At 39.5% G+C, this 19,142-nt stretch overlaps 1 protein-coding gene across 1 annotated transcript in view; it reads right to left on the bottom strand.

Annotated features, from left to right (window-relative positions):
- Nucleotides 1–19,142, bottom strand: part of sema6ba (sema domain, transmembrane domain (TM), and cytoplasmic domain, (semaphorin) 6Ba) — a 224,719-nt gene that overhangs the window by 118,641 nt on the left and 86,936 nt on the right. Inside the window, exons 7-10 of the mRNA XM_060906139.1 lie at nucleotides 17,143–17,233; nucleotides 16,835–16,954; nucleotides 7,435–7,523; nucleotides 7,061–7,278 (exon numbers count right to left, since the gene is read on the bottom strand). Coding sequence (XP_060762122.1) covers nucleotides 7,061–7,278; nucleotides 7,435–7,523; nucleotides 16,835–16,954; nucleotides 17,143–17,233 — 518 coding nt within the window. The remainder of the gene's footprint in view (nucleotides 1–7,060; nucleotides 7,279–7,434; nucleotides 7,524–16,834; nucleotides 16,955–17,142; nucleotides 17,234–19,142) is intronic.

Genomic DNA, 19,142 nt, shown 5'->3' with positions numbered 1-19,142 from the left:
AATATCAGTTATAGAAGACGTTCTCATTGCTCACACAAGGGCTTTTTATCAGTTCTATGACAACATTTCCCAGGGATATAAATGTGCATTTGCAGAAGCACAGCTCATCCTATAGTCGTTTAAGATCAAGCCAAAAACTGCGTGACCCTCTGGTGCAGAGAGGCAACGATCCTTTCAGTGAGTAGCTGCATGATTTTCGCCCAATTCATCAAGAAAGATCTGATGAAATTGTTGGCCACTGACTAAACCTCAGTGTCACCAAATTGTAAGCTGTCCACCGATGACGAAAAGCGTGTTCAGTCTGTCTTTCCTGCCAATCTGCTCAAACCTCATCTGCAGTCGGGTGTGTACTGGCTCCGCTCCTTACTGGCGAGATAGCTCATGACACGGCTCTCTGCAGCATGCCAATGTCCCTCTCACCTGCACTTTGTGACATTTGTTCCTTACTGAAAACACAAGAAGTTAAGTGTGGGTTTTTCTTCTTGGGACTTAACTGTTGAATGAATTTCGTTTAAATGTTGAGGCCAAAGGCTTTGTTCTAACTGGCCCTGATTAAGTAAGCGTGCACTCAGTAACCTTTTAAATGACTGCTGTAGTGGTTCACAGCAGATAAAGAGAAGAGAGAGGGATATAAAGAGGAAAAAAAGGAAAAAAACAAAATAGAAGAACAGAAAAAGAGAAGAAAAACAAGAAAAAGAAAATAAAGAGAAAATGAAAGGAGGAAGAAGAAGCAAATAAAAGAGAAGAAATTAAAAAGGAAGTAAGAGTGCACTCAAAAATATTTTATCAGGATTTCACTGTTGTAGGGGCAGATAAAGAGAACAAAGGGAAAAAGGCAAAGAAGAAGACAAGAAGAACATTAAGAGCAAGAAGAAATATGAGAAGAAGAAAAATGAGCCAAAAAGGAAAAAACAAGAAGAAAAAAGAGAAAACCAAGAAGAAGAAAGGAGGAAAAAAGGAAAACCAAGAAGAAGAAATATAATAATAATAATAATAATGAAGAAGAAAATGAGAAGAAAGAAAAAAGTGAGACGATGAAGATGAAGAAAGAAAGAAAAATAAAATGAGAAGAAAGAAAGAAAGAAAGAAAGAAAGAAAGAAAGAAAGAAAGAAAGAAATATGAGAATGATAAAAAGAAGAGGAAGAAGAAGAACAAAGAAAAAATGAGAAGATGAAGAACAAAGAGAAAGAAAGAAAGAAAGAAAGAAAGAAAGAAAGAAGAGAAGATGAAGAAGAAAGAAAAAGATGATAAAATGAGAAGAAAATAAGAAATATGAGAATAATAATAAAAAGAAGTAGTAGAAGAAGAAAGAAAAATGAGAAGAAGAAGAAGAAGAAGAAGAAGCGAAAAAAGGAGGCAAAAAAAAAACATACCGTGTCCAAAAGCACTCACTCGTTCACTACTCCCTATATAGGGAATTACTCTATAGAGGACTCTATAATGAGCTCATTGGTAAAATGAAAAGCACTTTCAGACACTACTCCACCGCACCGTTATTTACGTCATTACTGTCGCACAATTAAAACGTGCCAGATCAGTCGGCTGGTGGGTTTTCAAAATAATAAATACACGCATGTGTTTTTGTGATAAATCCATATTATACTGAGCGTATTTCCCACATTAATCAATACAAAGTACTTTGTGTCTGCTGCATCTTTCATTTTTTTTTTTTAAATCAGGCCTGAATACTTTCTTCTTTGCCGCTGCCTTTTTTAAAATCAAATTTCAGACTTTTAATTTGATTTCTTTCAGCGCAACTGCAATGCATGATGGGATATATTGCTTTGGTTAGTGACCACTGGTTGTACACTACTTTTCATGATGCATCGTGGGATACTTTGAGTCCACTATACAAGGTGTAAATCCTCATTGTCATTTCGGACAGCACTACAAAATGGCGACCTCACTATACAGTGCCCTCTATAGTGAGTAGGGAGCGATTTCGGACACAGGGATAGAAAAAGGTGAAAAAGAATATAAAGTGAAAATGAAAGGAGGAAGAAGCCAAAAAAAGATGAAAATAAAAAGGGAAGAAATAAGAGCGACTCAAAAATGTTTTAAATGACTGTTGCAGTACTAGTGGGAGATAGAGATAAAGATAAAGAGAAAAAGGGGGGAGAAAAAACAAAAGAAGAAGAGAAAAAGAGACAAAGAAAGAGGAATAAGAAGGGTGGAAGAAGAGGAGGAGGAAGAAGAAGAGTGGAAGAAGAAGAAGAGGAGGAAGAAGAAGAGTGGAAGAAGAAGAAGAAGAGTGGAAGAAGAAGAGGAAGAAGAAGAGTGGAAGATGAGGAAGAAGAAGAGTGGAAGAAGAAGAAGAAGAGTGGAAGAAGAAGAGTGGAAGAAGAGGAAGAAGAGTGGAAGACGAGGAAGAAGAAGAGTGGAAGAAGAAGAGGAAGAAGAAGAAGAAGAGTGGAAGAAGAAGAGGAAGAAGAAGAAGAAGAGTGGAAGAAGAAGAGGAAGAAGAAGAAGAGTGGAAGAAGAGGAAGAAGAAGAAGAAGAGGAAGAAGAAGAAGAGTGGAAGAAGAAGAAGAGTGGAAGAAGAAGAAGAGTGGAAGATGAGAATAATTGATGAGAATTCTGTCGCATGTCCCAGACCCGGTGAAATGTAGCTGAATTGTCTTGGCCAGCCCTAAGGGTCCCATCTGCATCCCATCATTGCTGAGGAGTGTGCTCCCATCACCCAATCAAGCATCCAGCCAGAGCAGGTCATGATATTTTTTAACCATATTAACATGCCATTGTGTGTCATGCCTGATGTAAAGACTCTCGTCTCTGCGAGCCTACCACACAGATTTAATACTTGTCATTTTTAGGGCATACCTAACAACCTGTGTTTTCTCCCCCCCATCTGTCCCTCTGAGTTACATGTTGATCCTGGGATTGAGATGCTGGCCTCTTCTGCCCCTCGGACCTGCTTGATCCATCCAGGTGCCCTGTGTCTGGTCGGAGTTTTATCGCATCACTCCTGTGAAGGACGGCCCCATGAGGACAGTTGAGGGTTATACCTGGAAGACGCTCTGGACTCTTACAGTAATGCTTTTATGGCTGAGGACTACAGTTGACTTGCTAACTTTAGGACTGCAGTTATCATGAACAGTTTTGCACTCAAGTTTCCATCAATGAAGAGTTTATAACATCAACAAAACTGACTTCATGTTAAAACTGCTAATGTTATAGTCATGTTGTCTGTTGTTGCCCAAATGAGGATGGGTTCCCTTTTGAGTCTGGTTTCTCTTGAGGTTTCTTCCTCATGTCGTCTGAGGGAGTTTTTCCTTGCCACCGTCGCCACAGGCTTGCTCATTGGGGATAGATTAGGGACAAAATTAGCTCATGTTTTAAGTCGTTCAAATTCTGTAAAGCTGCTTTGCGACAATGTTTATTGTTAAAAGCGCTGTACAAATAAACTTGACTTGACTTGAAGAAGAAGAACCATAACATGGAAAGGAGAACCAAACAAAAAACAAAAAAGAAATCTGTAACTTCCACTTGATAAACTTGATTGATTTTCTTGCATCCCAGTCACACTTCCTGCAGGACTCCTGCTCGGGTTTATAATCCTCTGACTGCAGCTCACAGCTGATATTTCATGTCTGTGGAACTCTGACTGTTCCTTGTCTTCTTCTCTGTCTCATCACTTCACTGCTATACGAAGACACGCCAGCCGTTTCCTTACAGCAGCGCTGTGAGTACAACATTCATCTCCTTTAGTGCTATGGGAGATATGTCACACTTATGAAACAATACATTCTACCTTTTCTGCCATAGAGCCACTTTGTGTAAGAGCAGCTCTCTTTATTTCATGCTCATTTTAATACATTTCTCTCCTGGAAAGGGTTTATGGTGTGTCATGCCAGAACGGCCCATTATTCTTAGTTTCCAAGGAGACATCGTAATCTGGTGTAAAGTGCCGATCACTTGTGGTGGGTTGAGGTGTCATTCGGCCATTTTAGGTCTTTGTAAGGTACACCAATTACTCCATGTCAGTGTGGAATGGAGCAGGTTTGCAGGTGTATGTAGCTGATCTACAAAATATATATTCAGTAGTATTTCTGAACATCCATCCATCCATCCATCCATTACCTATAGCGCTCATCTGTCAGGGTTGCAGGTGTTTCTGAATAGATTGTAGGAGACGGAGTTGCAGTCTGTATTTTATTTACATTCTGTGCTAGTGTGTCTCTGTAAGGGCAACATGGTGGTGCAGTGGTTAGCACCATCACCTCACAGCAAGCAGGTTCTGGGTTCGAGCCTGCTTTTCATCTGGGGCCTTTCAGTGTGGAGTTTGCATGTTCTCCTCATGCATGGGTTTCTAAACGTATTTCTTTTAGGAATGTATACTGCAATGAATAATGATGGATAATAAATATAATGGGACATTATTCCTGTAGGGCGGCACGGTGGTGTAGTGGTTAGCACTGTCGCCTCACAGCAAGAAGGTCTGGGTTCGAGCCCCGTGGCCGGCGAGGGCCTTTCTGTGTGGAGTTTGCATGTTCTCCCCGTGTCCGCGTGGGTTTCCTCCGGGTGCTCCGGTTTCCCCCACAGTCCAAAGACATGCAGGTTAGGTTAACTGGTGACTCTAAATTGACCGTAGGTGTGAATGTGAGTGTGAATGGTTGTCTGTGTCTATGTGTCAGCCCTGTGATGACCTGGCGACTTGTCCAGGGTGTACCCCGCCTTTCGCCCGTAGTCAGCTGGGATAGGCTCCAGCTTGCCTGCGACCCTGTAGAACAGGATAAAGCGGCTACAGATAATGAGATGAGATTATTCCTGTATTCCTGTTCCACAAATGATTGATACATTTCATTCGGTATTTCATATATATATTATATATTGATGCCTGAGCCCGAAAACGGATAAAAACACAGTATAATATCATTTCTTCTTCTCTCTTCTCCTTTCCTTGTGCTTCTCGTACTCTGCAACTCTCTTCAAGTTGTAGGAGTCACACACATTCGGTATTTTAGTAAATATTTTATGAGGAATTTTCAGTAGATATTTCAGCAAGTACTTTTTAGACAATACTTTAGCAGGAAATTTTAGTAGATATTTTACTTTTGGTATTTTCCAAGCTTCTAATGAAGGTTAAAAACCCCAAACTATCCAAAGATCTCTCAAGGAACTTCTCGAGGTGAATAATACTGTATATCTGATCATAGTGAACCGCGATCATTAAAACTGAACTACAATCTATGAAAAAAAATATATCTACAGTGCTCTGCAACAGTCTTAGGCATATGGAAAGAAATGCTGTAGACCAAAAATGGCTTAAAGCTAGACATAGGCCTTTCAATTTCATAAAATCGGTGAAATTTAATTCCCTCTGCAATTTGGTCATTGTGATATGTTTATTTCTGTAAGATCTAAAAAAAAAAACCCAGGCCATTCTGTGACTGGAAAGTTATTTAATTTGAGCAGATTCCCGAGCAAATAATATGCATGAAATCACTCGCTTCACGCACTCAAGCAGACCGAGGAAGTCCGGTGTGAGCATGCGCAGGTTTACCTTCTTCTTTTGGGTTTTACGGCAGCTGGCATCGACAGTGCTGCATTACTGCCATCTACAGGTTTACCTTTGACCGTGCACTGACAATTACATCATTTTGTCGTTAAACAAACAGCTGATCACACCGAGGTGCTCACTGACCGCCGATATTTATTAGTTTGGTCCTGCGTTTCCTTTCCTTCGCAACACATCTTTTTTTTTCTTGCTTTCCGTTACTGTAGTCAGTCTTTCACGTTTCATTCGCACACTCACGTCCTCCAGTTTCCTCTCCTGTTTCAAATTTGTATCCCACAATGCCTTGCACGAACGGGGAAAGCCCACCATGTCATGCATGACATAGTATCTTGAATTGGGTCATGGTGAAGCAGGAAAAAATAGAGGAGAATTTAGGGCCACGTGGCCCTAAATTCATTGATTGTTCTTTTTTTTTTTTAAGTAGTAAAATTGGAAGTCTGTGATTTGAATTCTGTAGCTTTCAGTCGACTAAACAAAAATAATTGGGTGTCAGGGAAAATTCTTTTTATGACCTACAGTTGAAAAATCTGAAAGGCAGCCTACCTTTAAAAAATAATGAAATGAAATGTTTCAACATTTAAAAAATACTATAAACAGTAATCAGTAAGCCATAATAAATGAAACAGTCAATATTTGGTGTGAGACGACCCTTTGCTTAAAAAAAAAACAGTCGTCCGAGGTACAGTGAGTGCAGTTTGTAAGGAAATGAGCTGTAGGTTTTACTGAGCATCTTACAGAACCAACCGCAGTTCTTCTGCACACTTTGACTGTCACACTCGCTTCTTCATTTTGCACCAAAACCCAGCAGCCTTCATTATGTTTTCTTTTTTTAATCTGAAAAGTACTCTCTTGTGTAATATGCTGCTCGGATACAAACATTTTTTTCCCTGCAACATTTAATTTTGTGCTGGAAAACGAACATTTGGGACTCTAAAATATCTGTGTACTGACTCAGTAATGTAGAAATCATAAAACAGAAATCTATAACAAAGTTTGTATGAAAAAAAAGGATGCCTAAGACTTTTGCACAGTACTGTGTATTTTTAAATAAATACATATTGACACCAAAATGTATTTCAGAATGAAGCACTCGGTAGAGTGCATACCTCCACCAAGCCACATATTAACAACTTCAAAATCAAATCACTTGATCCGAGGATAATACTAAAGCTGTCCACCAAATTTCATCCAAATCTGTTCATTACTTTTTGAGTTACGTTGGGAAAAGACAAAAAAAAAAATCTGAGATCCACATACATATTTGGATTTGCATCAAAATCTAATTAGCTGTTCCTGAGTCCATGGCTCACCTTTCCTTAAAATTTCATCAAAATCTGTTCATGACTTTTTGAGTTAATTTTGGGAACAAACAAACAAACAGAGGTGAAAACATAACCTCCTCCAACAAAGTTGGTGGATGTAATAATATAAAAGTCTAACAACATGAACACATGAACACACACACGCACGTAGACAATGACTTACATGCACAAACAGTAAATATTTAAAATCCAAACCTATGCTGAGTTTGGTGCGTGTACCTGTTGGGAGGAGTGGAGAAAACTCCGAGGATAATGTCTCTGCCGTGCATGCGTATGATTGGACTGGTGGACTGCAGCAGGTTAAAGTAGAAGTGAGAGTCTCCTGGAATAGAGCAGTTCAGTCTCGCCTTCAGAAACGACGTCCACTGCTTCTCTAACACACGCTGAGAGCCACCTAGATCACCTTTACACACACGTGCCACACGGGACACCATCACCTGAAACACACACACACACATGGATTCATGCATATGGGCACATACACAGGAGCGCTGTAGTTAAATAAGGATATTTAATATATGCACGACTCAAATATATAATTACAATTTCTGTAAAAAGTTAACCCAATTGCCAGTCCTGTATGTTTTGCTTACCTTCTCCAAATAATTGAACTCCATCGCCATCTCTCTGAAGAAGAAGTAGATATGAGGACCCCACTCGACTGCGCTCACAAAGTAGGGCTCTGACAGACAGCAGACACACAGAGAATAGAATGAAGCCCAAATAATGACATTTTTTTCTAGAATTGTTAGAAATAAGTCACCGAAATTACATTTATATTCGGGATGAGTGATTTGACAAGATGATTTCACTATCTCAGTGTAACAGTGTGCTTTTCTACAAGTATTGTCATTACTATCAGGAGTCTTCCAACAATGACCGAATCCACTGTTACTCTGAGCAACTGACTGAATGCTTAAATTCTCTCATATGAGAATATTTTATCGTTTGACTCACTGGTGTAAAATTCATCTCATCTCATCTCATTATCTGTAGCCGCTTTATCCTGTTCTACAGGGTCGCAGGCAAGCTGGAGCCTATCCCAGCTGACTACGGGCGAAAGGCGGGGTACACCCTGGACAAGTCGCCAGGTCATCACAGGGCTGACACATAGACACAGACATCCATTCACACTCACACCTACGGTCAATTTAGAGTCACCAGTTAACCTAACCTGCATGTCTTTGGACTGTGGGGGAAACCGGAGCACCCGGAGGAAACCCACGTGGACAACATGCAAACTCCGCACAGAAAGGCCCTTGCCAGCCACGGGGCTCGAACCCGGACCTTCTTGCTGTGAGGCGACAGCACTAACCACTACACCACCGTGCCGCCCTGGTGTAAAATTATACTTCTTAAATTTCTTCAGTTTGCATGTCTCATCTCCATGCATGTTTTTCTGAATGCTTTTCTAGGTGTATATATCAAAATGGTTTAAAATAATGAAATGAAATGTTTCAACATTAAAAAATACTATAAACAGTAATCAGTAAGCAATAATAAATGAAACAAAGTCAATATTTGGTGTGAGACGACCCTTTGATTAAAAAAAAATAGTCTGAGGTACAATTAGTGAAGTTTTATAAGGAAATGAGCTGTAGGTTTTACTGAGCATCTTACAGAACCAGTTACAGTTCTTCTGGACACTTTGTCTGTCACACTCGCTTCTTCATTTTGCACCAAAACCCAGTAGCCTTCATTATGCTTTCTTTTTTAATCTGAAAAGTGCTCTCTTATGTAATATGCTGCTCAGATACAAACTTCTTTTTCTGTAACATTTAATTTTGTGCTGGAAAATGAACGTTTGGACTCTAAAATGTTTTTGTACTGACTCGATAATGTAGAAATCTCATCTCATCATCTCTAGCCGCTTTATCCTTCTACAGGGTCGCAGGCAAGCTGGAGCCTATCCCAGCTGACTACGGGCGAAAGGCGGGGTACACCCTGGACAAGTCGCCAGGTCATCACAGGGCTGACACATAGACACAGACAACCATTCACACTCACATTCACACCTACGGTCAATTTAGAGTCACCAGTTAACCTAACCTGCATGTCTTTGGACTGTGGGGGAAACCGGAGCACCCGGAGGAAACCCACGCGGACACGGGGAGAACATGCAAACTCCACACAGAAAGGCCCTCGCCGGCCCCGGGGCTCGAACCCAGGACCTTCTTGCTGTGAGGCGACAGCGCTAACCACTACACCACCGTGCCGCCCAATGTAGAAATCATAAAATAGAAATCTATAACAAAGTTTGTATGAAAAAAATAGGGTGCCTAAGACTTTTGCACAGTACTGTGTATATATATAAGACAGTTATTTCACAGAAATAACACAGAAACAGAGCATGTTTATTTCTATTTTTTGCAAATTCGATAAATGAAACCTTTATACAAAATGTCCGGCAAAATCATTTCCGCTTAGAATGTAAACAAACCGTCGAAATAACAGTAGCAATTTGTGAAAAAAAGCTATAATAATGATTCTTGAAAAAGAAAAAAAAAAAAAAAAAAAAAAAAAAGGGGCGGCACGGTGGTGTAGTGGTTAGCGCTGTCGCCTCACAGCAAGAAGGTCCTGGGTTCGAGCCCCGGGGCCGGCGAGGGCCTTTCTGTGTGGAGTTTGCATGTTCTCCCCGTGTCCGCGTGGGTTTCCTCCGGGTGCTCCGGTTTCCCCCACAGTCCAAAGACATGCAGGTTAGGTTAACTGGTGACTCTAAATTGACCGTAGGTGTGAATGTGAGTGTGAATGGTTGTCTGTGTCTATGTGTCAGCCCTGTGATGACCTGGCGACTTGTCCAGGGTGTACCCCGCCTTTCGCCCATAGTTAGCTGGGATAGGCTCCAGCTTGCCTGCGACCCTGTAGAAGGATAAAGCGGCTAGAGATAATGAGAATGAGATGAAAAAGAAAAAAAGATACGTTCTTACCATCAAATAATTTTATTCCATATTTTGTTGCTTTTTTGTATTTTGGGGGGGGGGTTGTTTTTGAGTAGAGTTTTTATTTCATCCTCGGTTGGTTCAGCAACGCGTTCCGCCATTTTGTTTTTCTCTGCTCACGGTATATGAGCTGATATCCTAGTAGTAGAGTAGCCAATCAGAGTGCGCGATCGCTCATATCCAGTGAATGTGGATAGAATATCTATCTATCTATCTATCTATCTATCTATCTATCTATCTATCTATCTATCTATCTATCTATCTCCTGTCAGCTGAGTCATTTGTCTATGGCTTACATCTGCACAGATAGACTGTATAGATCCTACAGAGCCATTTCTTTGTGTTGGCTTGTTTATTTATTTTTCACATTCTTTAATGACTGGCAATAAAATAAAGCAATTGAGTTTCACAAATTCATGGTAGCATGAGGAGATGTTTTTGATGGTCTCCAAAGCACTTCTATATGTTTCGCTAAATGCTAATGCTAAACGCAACATCACCTAAATGCCATCAAAGTAATAAAAATAAACAATTTAAACTTACATTAAAGACATATTTCTTATATAACAATGCAGCAATAAATGCTGATTAAATGGTTTGAAGTTTATTAACCCTTTGATGCAAAACATATGCACACCCCTTCTAACGCACATGGGTCAAAAATGACCTGCATTCATTTTCCAGGTTATTTCATGCTGACTGAGTTTTTCTTTGCTCTATCTTTTGAAATCAATTTATTTTATGATTGAATATTCCAAGTATTCTTTAAATATCTTGTTTTTAATTACCACAAATCATTAATTTAATTTTTTCTTTCCTACTTTATGAACAAAAATACTTTTTATATTACTACACATGGGTCATCCAAGTGTGATTTAAAATTAAATGTCTTAATACTATAATAATAATAATTTGGTTCAAGTAATTACTTTAGCAGTGAATGGGGCCAGTTATTTATTTATTAACTATGTAGTTAGCTAAGCCAACTACAATAAAATCAGCTAACTAAAGTAGAATATGTCAACAGCTAGGTAGCTAATAGTAATTACTTGTAACTTTCTGACAAGTAATCTACTCACTCTCAAGGTAACCTAAACATAATCAATTTTTTTCTAAGGTAATTATAGAACAATTGAAAAACATTACTTCCATGTATTAGATGGGCAAAGGGCGCTGTGCTGAGCTGTGAAATGTCTGACACAAGCACAATTCACAGTTCCCACCAAATGCTGTAGTAAATGCATGCGGGTCGGTTCTGACCCATGTGTGTAAACTTAATGTAGAATTACAAAAGCTGTGCTTGTTCATGACTTAAGAAAGGAAAAATAAAAATGATGATCTGTGCTAAACAAAAACAAGATATTTACTGCATATTTGGAAAAGTAAATGACAAAATGAATTTATTTCAAAAGTATATCATAGAAACACTCAGCCATGCATGAAATAACCTGGAAAATGAATGCAGGTCGTTTTTGACCCATTAGAAGGGTAGTGATACAAAAAGGGTTTTTATTCAAAAAGTAAGAAAGGAAAAAATAAAATAAGGATGTATGATGATCAAAAACAAGTTAATTGAGGAATACCTTGAATAGTGAATGATTTAATTAATTTACTGCAAAGATATAGAAGATAAAAACTCAGCCGGGTCACTTTTGACCCATGTTTTGCATCAAAGGGTTACGTCAAGGCTTACATTAGTTGGTCTTCTTACGGTATGTGTGCATTTACACACAGTCAGGAGCATGAGTCGGCTATGAAGTGGGGTTTTTTTTCTGAATTTTACAGGTTTAGTTTCCATGGATAGGAAATTTCTTGTGTAACTGCATGAAGGAACAATTTAGAAATAAACCCATTTGTATCCACTTTAATTACGTAATTGCTTTTTATATTATGTCAGATATGCTTTTGAACAATCCGATAACCTTCTTTGCTGGCTGGGAGCATAGCAACACAACTCTCAGAGATGGAGAGAGAAAGAGAAAAGAGAAAGACAGAGGCACAGATGAAAACCTAAAGCTTATAAATTTAGTATTGAAAGAGTCAGCTGAGGCAGCTGTGAGGATTTAACCTCTACCATTTTGTCTGCTCGAGTTGATCTTCTGTACACTCTGGCTGTTTTCTTGAATAAATCCCATGGCTTTGAATGCTCCAAAGTGACCTTGAAACTTTTTCACTACAAATTCACTCAGTCGGTCATCTGCGTCTTTACTTTCAAGTCTCAAAGCAATGCAGCAGAATATAAAGCAACTTCTGCTTTTGCTTTGATTTCCTTGATAAACTTTATTAAACCTTAGGGCTGTTTACGGTTTATATTAGCATATTCATTCTCATTTGTTAAAAACTCATCCGCAGAGACTCGCATGGCAAATATTCCACATTAGCGAAAAATAATCAGACATGAGTTGGAAAAGCATGTTTGTTCAGTCCAATTTTTACCTCTTATGTTTCGCCTCTGTTTGTTTTTGTTTGTTTCTTTGCCTGTTCCCAACGTTACTCAAAAAGTAGTGAACAGATTTTGCTGAAATTTTGAGGAACGGTGGTCCATTGGCCAAGGAACAACTGATTAGATTTTGATGCAAATCCGGATATATATGTGGAATTTTTTTTTGTCTTTTCCCAACATAACTCAAAAAGTAACAAATAGATTTGGATGAAATTTGGTGGACAGCTTTAGTATTACCCTAGATTCAAGTGATTTGATTTTGATGTTGATAATATGTGACTAGGCAGAGGTATGCACTTGACTGAGTGCCCTTCTATTTAATATGATGAAGCTTTCTACAAGGAGACAGTTATATATGAGAAGAGTCTACGATTTCAGCACTTGGTAACATTAAATTTTCTGCCACAGGAGAATCTTCAGGACAGTGGAATTTTAGGTAACATGGCAAACTGAGATTTTGATCTTATTATGTCATTAAGTGAGAAAAAAAAAGAGAGGCTGACGGAGGAATGACTGTGTCGCAGCTGTAATGTACACTACCGTTCAAAAGTTTGGGGTCACCCAGACAATTTTGTGTTTTCCATGAAAAGTCACACGTTTATTTACCACCATAAGTTGTAAAATGAATAGAAAATATAGTCAAGACATTTTTCTGGCCATTTTGAGCATTAATCGACCCCACAAATGTGATGCTCCAGAAACTCAATCTGCTCAAAGGAAGGTCAGTTTTATAGCTTCTCTAAAGAGCTCAACTGTTTTCAGCTGTGCTAACATGATTGTACAAGGGTTTTCTAATCATCCATTAGCCTTCTGAGGCAATGAGCAAACACATTGTACCATTAGAACACTGGAGTGATAGTTGCTGGAAATGGGCCTCTATACACCTATGGAGATATTGCACCAAAAACCAGACATTTGCAGCTAGAATAGTCATTTAGCACATTAGCAATGTATAGAGTGGATTTCTGATTAGTTTAAAGTGATCTTCATTGAAAAGAACAGTGCTTTTCTTTCAAAAATAAGGACATTTCAAAGTGACCCCAAACTTTTGAACAGTAGTGTAAGTGATAACAGGAACTGACTTGTTAACTATGATTAATGCATAAAAAGTACAACATCATTCATTAATTAAGAATTATAATCATCGGCAAATTGATGTGCTGAAAATAATGAACTTTAGGGATGTAACAAAGATATTGGTTATTTTCCGAACACCTTGTTATGTTTTATTCCTGATTTTGTGATTATTAGCTCATCCAGCTGATAGGCGATGAGCTTATGCCATCATGTGTTGTCTGTCGTCCACATTTCACGAAAATCGCTTCTTCTCTCTCAATTCTTCACTGATTTTTATTCTTTTTGGCAGGAAGGTTGGTCTGCTTGGGGTGCATGTGGCTTCTACCCAAATTTGCATAATTGCAATTAATAATGAAGATATGGAATAATTAAGCCCTAACAAGCAGTTTCCACACAAATCGCTTCTTCTCTCAATTCTTCACTGATTTTGATTCTTTCTGGCATGAAGGTAGGGGTCCCTAGGGTGCATATAACTTCTACCCAGATTTGCTTAATTACAATTATTCATGAAGTTATGGACTAATTAAACCTTAATGAGCAGTTCAGCAAAAATCACGTCTTCTCTGTCAATTCCTCGCCGTTTTGGATTCTTTCTGGCAAAAAGGGAGGTGTACAGTATGTAGCTTGTATATGGGTCTGTCTCAGAAACTGGGTACTGTGGGGGAACCCCACTAAATATACTCACAGTCAATAAACTATACGGTTTTAAATGGTGATGTTGGTTTTAATTACCTCCGTCAAGGAGGTTATGTTTTCGGTAGCGTTGGTTTGTTTGAGTGCTTTTCTAGTTTGAAATAAAATGATGAAAGAAATAATACAGATAAAACTAAATCTTTGATGTGAATACTCTATTCAGAATTTGGCAAAAATTCTGCAGATTTGTGGAAAAATGGCGGCTTGATCTGGGACATGATAAATGGTTGACTACATCGCATTCTCTTTAAAAGGTTGTAGTCCACTGAAAAGTCCACAGTTATCACTAATTGTATTTTAAGTTGTAACTTTATACACCTAAGGATTGGTGCGCTCACAGAATAATCATAACCGTAATAAAACATCATGCAAAATATTTGATCACCGGCGTAACTCCATTTTCCGCAGACCCGAAACCAATACGATCGTGTGTTTTGATCTAAACGGAAAGCCTCAGGGTCAAGGTCACTACCTCACCAAAAGTAGGAACTTAAAATCACTACAACATATAAAAATTTAGTTATAAATCTGCAATTTTGTTTTTTAAAATGAAAGCTGAAAGTTAGGTATAGAATGTTTCTTACAGAATATCGTATGTTACAATGGTAGCTGGTCTTGTATGAATTTCTGAGCTATAAAATGAGTTGTGGTCTATTTTTTACCGTAGCGTGTTATCTGTGTGCGGGGAAGGACACACATTAACAATCTGCATGTGTAGAATGGAATTTTCCACTCCAACAGTTAGAATTTGATCGTGTTTCCATTTGCGGTCTTTCTGTTACGCGGGTGATCTGTTCGGACGTTATCACTGAAAAGGTGAGTTTTGACAGTTTTATTTTGTTTTAGTCTTGCAGTATAAGGCAATAGAATGTTTCTTTTTCATCTTGCTTTCATGTTTCGTAGTGTCTGCGTATTTTTGGCCAATATTTTGCAACCATGGTCAATTTAGATCGAACTTTTGATAGAATCTACGGCCAGTCATTTTGCCCCGCCCCCGCCTCGCGCTCCGTCTGGTGCGGTAGTGAATGTCCCGTTGCTCACACACCGCAGCAGAGACCCGCGCGACCTTCAGCCGGTACAGTCGCTGTTCTTTTACCAGCGCCGTTATTCTCATCATTCCGGTGTGTCCTTGATTTTTCCATTGTGTCCTATTTCGCCATATCAAATCCCCAAAATGTATCATATTATTCATATTTAAGTGAATAATCAATTCAGTCATCATAACTTGGCATTTTTAACCCAAGCAATCAAAAAGAGGAAATTTATTCAATATTTTCACTCATCTGTGAAGGAGGGGCTTTAATTCTTCATGATGGAGTTATTTTATCTCATTATCTCTAGCCGCTTTATCCTGTTCTACAGGGTCGCAGGCAAGCTGGAGCCTATCCCAGCTGACTACGGGCGAAAGGCGGGGTACACCCTGAACAAGTCGCCAGGTCATCACAGGGCTGACACATAGGCTACGTTTACATTAGACCGTATCTGTCTCGTTTTCTTCGCGGATGCACTGTCCGTTTACATTAAACCGCCTGGAAACGCCGGGAAACGGGAATCCGCCAGCGTCCACGTATTCAATCCAGATCGTGTCAGCTCCGGTGCTGTGTAAACATTCATAATACGCGGATACGCTGTACTGAGCTCTAGCTGGCGTCTCATTGGACAACGTCACTGTGACATCCACCTTCCTGATTCGCTGGCGTTGGTCATGTGACGCGACTGCTGAAAAACGGCGCAGACTTCCGCCTTGTATCACCTTTCATTAAAGAGTATAAAAGTATGAAAATACTGCAAATACTGATGCAAATACTGCCCATTGTGTAGTTATGATTGTCTTTAGGCTTGCCATCCTTCCACTTGCAAGTGGTAAGTGATATGCGCTGGGATCACACACACAGCGGCTCAGTCCCGAAAACACTGCTAGTGTGCTTCACTCGCACGCTCTGTGAGCTGCGCAGGGCTGGAGTGCGCACCCTCCAGAGGGCACTCGCTGTTCAGGGCGGAGTGATTTGGAGCGCAGGATGCCTGCGGAGCCGAGCGTATCCATGTATTGGTATTGTTGTGTGCACGCAAATCGTGTATTGGTGTTGCTGTGTGCACACTAATCGTTTTAAAAACGTTAATCTGATGATCCGGTTCACCATTCACATTCACACCTACGGTCAATTTAGAGTCACCAGTTAACCTAACCTGCATGTCTTTGGACTGTGGGGGAAACCGGAGCACCCGGAGGAAACCCACGCGGAGAACATGCAAACTCCGCACAGAAAGGCCCTCGCCGGCCACGGGGCTCGAACCCGGACCTTCTTGCTGTGAGGCGACAGCGCTAACCACTACACCACTGTGCCGCCCGAGTTATTTTATACGTAAATCAATTTTACAAAAGCATTTGAATTGTAGTCAAAAAAAACTTTCCACAGTGGAGACCAGATAAAGCAAGATGCTATCTTTATTCTTATTAAACATGACAAAAGAAACAGGTAAATGCAAAAAACTTAGTAAAATTATAAAATTTATTTTTTGACCATAATGTCCCAAATGAGAGACCAGTTTCTGAGACGGACCCATATACAGCTTGCAACATTTATTGTGCAAGGTGGCCCACTTTAGATCATTCCTTCTGGACTAGACGGGGCTGGAGTGAGCTACGCCATCATTGACGGTCTCGTTATTTTCTCTGAAGGAGAGTTACGTCTGTTACATGTGCAACTGAAATCAAAATATAATCATTATACAGTATGTATTGACCTAAACGAGGAGTCAGGTTAAAAGCAACTTGAACATTGACAAGTAACTGATCATCACTATTCAGGTCACAAAAGAATCAGTAATCAGCTGATGTACCTCGAAACCACTTTGAATCGTGCTTGATGGTGCGAAGAGCAGGGCTATCTCCCAAACTCCGGTAGATGACAGCGTCGATAGCGAGGAAATCCGTCACTGTACCCGTAAAGAGGTTACCCTCTGGGTCAAAGGTAAAAAGGCCAAGACATCAATTACCAGAGGGAAGGATTAAAAGGGAAGCATAGTGTGTTTCACATCAATAACACTCCATACAAGACTACAGGAATGTTACACATGCCTTCACCAATTCAATTTCAATCAGTCAGCGTCCTTTAATCCGATTAGAAAAACTGTATGTATGTACAAACCTGCAAACAGGGCCACGTTGGCATGTTTGGGATCATACGGACACCTGGCCATTCCACTGATGGGCTCTCCTACCATTTCTAGAGTGTCTCTCTGCACACATGAATGCACACACACACACACACACACACACACAATGGGAGCCATAAATAACACTCACTTGTTGACGGCTGCAGCAAACCATATACACGTCACACCCCATTTCCCAGAGCAGCTCCCGTATCTCCAGGTGGTGGGAAATTGGGAATTGAGAGGGTGCAGGAAGAGGTCTATAAATAATCTCAAATATCTGACATCATAACTCATACTGACAACTCATCCACTGACTGGCTGATTAAAAACACTGTACATTCAGTTCTTTCTTTCTTTCATAGCCTATAAGTAAACATCCTTGGACCCCTTGAATAAGGATTGAGTTTTATGCTTTTTTTCTAACACAAATAACAGAACTGGTTTGGCATAAGCACAGCCTTAAAATACTACTAACACTCTCACTCCCTTATGCATTCACACTCTCTCACACAGAAAACACACTTGCAGATAAGCTGAAAAGCTTTGGGTAAGGAAATATAAGCAGGCTTGGAAAGCAGCCGGTCAAAAAATGGGCTTTTTTTGAGCTCAGATGTTGAAAGAACGACTTTTTTTTTTTTTTCCAGAATATCACAAAGCTTTTAAAGTGAGGAAAACAGCAATAGTAATATAAACCACATTTCAAAAACGTCTGATAAAAATCTCATTATACATATGACTTCGGTTCTCGGTGTGGAGTCTCAGGTCCCTAAGGATCCATGACATATAATGAGGGACCTGATATTTTATTATTACTATCATTTTTAATGATGTTGTTGTGGTGGAGATCGTTATCAAGCACTAACAAAGTTGTTATATCACAGTGCTGCTGAATTCTCAAATCTGGTTGGTCAGAAGTTGTTTTTACATTTTTTAATAACAGCATGGCTCAGACAGTAACTGTGACTGCAAGGTCGATATGGTGAAGGTTTCTGTGTGGAGATGTTTATCGAGCATTTCAGGAAGGATTTTTCAATGTCAACATTTTGTAACAGTCAGAGGACAAACGGCTTTGGATTCTTGCTTCACGACAAGCTTCGTTTTTAAAAAACGTAAATATAAATGGATAAAGAGTATGATGTCATTCTTTTATAAATAATAATGTTGGTGCTGGCAAATCGCTGTAGTTTAAGAGGAATAAGACACTACGTAATGTGTCATTATGGAAAAATAATCAACTCAACTTGTATGCTATTGTTTTACAGTGGTGCTTGAAAGTTTGTGAACCCTTTAGAATTTTCTATATTTCTGCATAAATATGGCCTAAAACATCATTAGATTTTCACACAAGTCCTAAAAGTAGATAAAGAGAACCCAGTTAAACAAATGAGACAAAAATATTATACTTGGTCATTTATTTATTGAGGAAAATGATCCAATATGACATATCCGTGAGTGGCAAAAGTATGTGAACCTCGAGGATTAGCAGTTAATTTGAAGGTGAAATTAGAGTCAGGTGTTTTCAATCACTGGGATGACAATCAGGTGTAAGTGGGCACCCTGTTTTATTTAAAGAACAGGGCTCTATCAAAGTCTGATCTTCACAACACGTTTGTGGAAGTGTATCATGGCACAAACAAAGGAGATTTCTGAGGACCTCACAAAAAGCGTTGTTGATGCTCATCAGGCTGGAAAAGGTTACAAAACCATCTCTAAAGAGTTTGGACTCCACCAATCCACAGTCAGACAGATTGTGTACAAATGGAGGAAATTCAAGACCATTGTTACCCTCCCCAGGAGTGGTCGACCAGCAAAGATCACTCCAAGAGCAAGGCGTGTAATAGTCGGCGAGGTCACAAAGGACCCCAGGGTAACTTCTAAGCAACTGAAGGCCTCTCTCACATTGGCTAATGTTAATGTTCATGAGTCCACCATCAGGAGAACACTGAACAACAATGGTGTGCATGGCAGGGTTGCAAGGAGAAAGCCACTG

This window comes from Neoarius graeffei, chromosome 23 (genome assembly GCF_027579695.1).
Source record: "Neoarius graeffei isolate fNeoGra1 chromosome 23, fNeoGra1.pri, whole genome shotgun sequence".
In the NCBI taxonomy this organism is placed as follows: domain Eukaryota; kingdom Metazoa; phylum Chordata; class Actinopteri; order Siluriformes; family Ariidae; genus Neoarius; species Neoarius graeffei.
The sequence above is the reverse complement of the archived record's forward strand: the minus strand, read 5'-3'. Positions and strand labels throughout refer to the sequence as shown.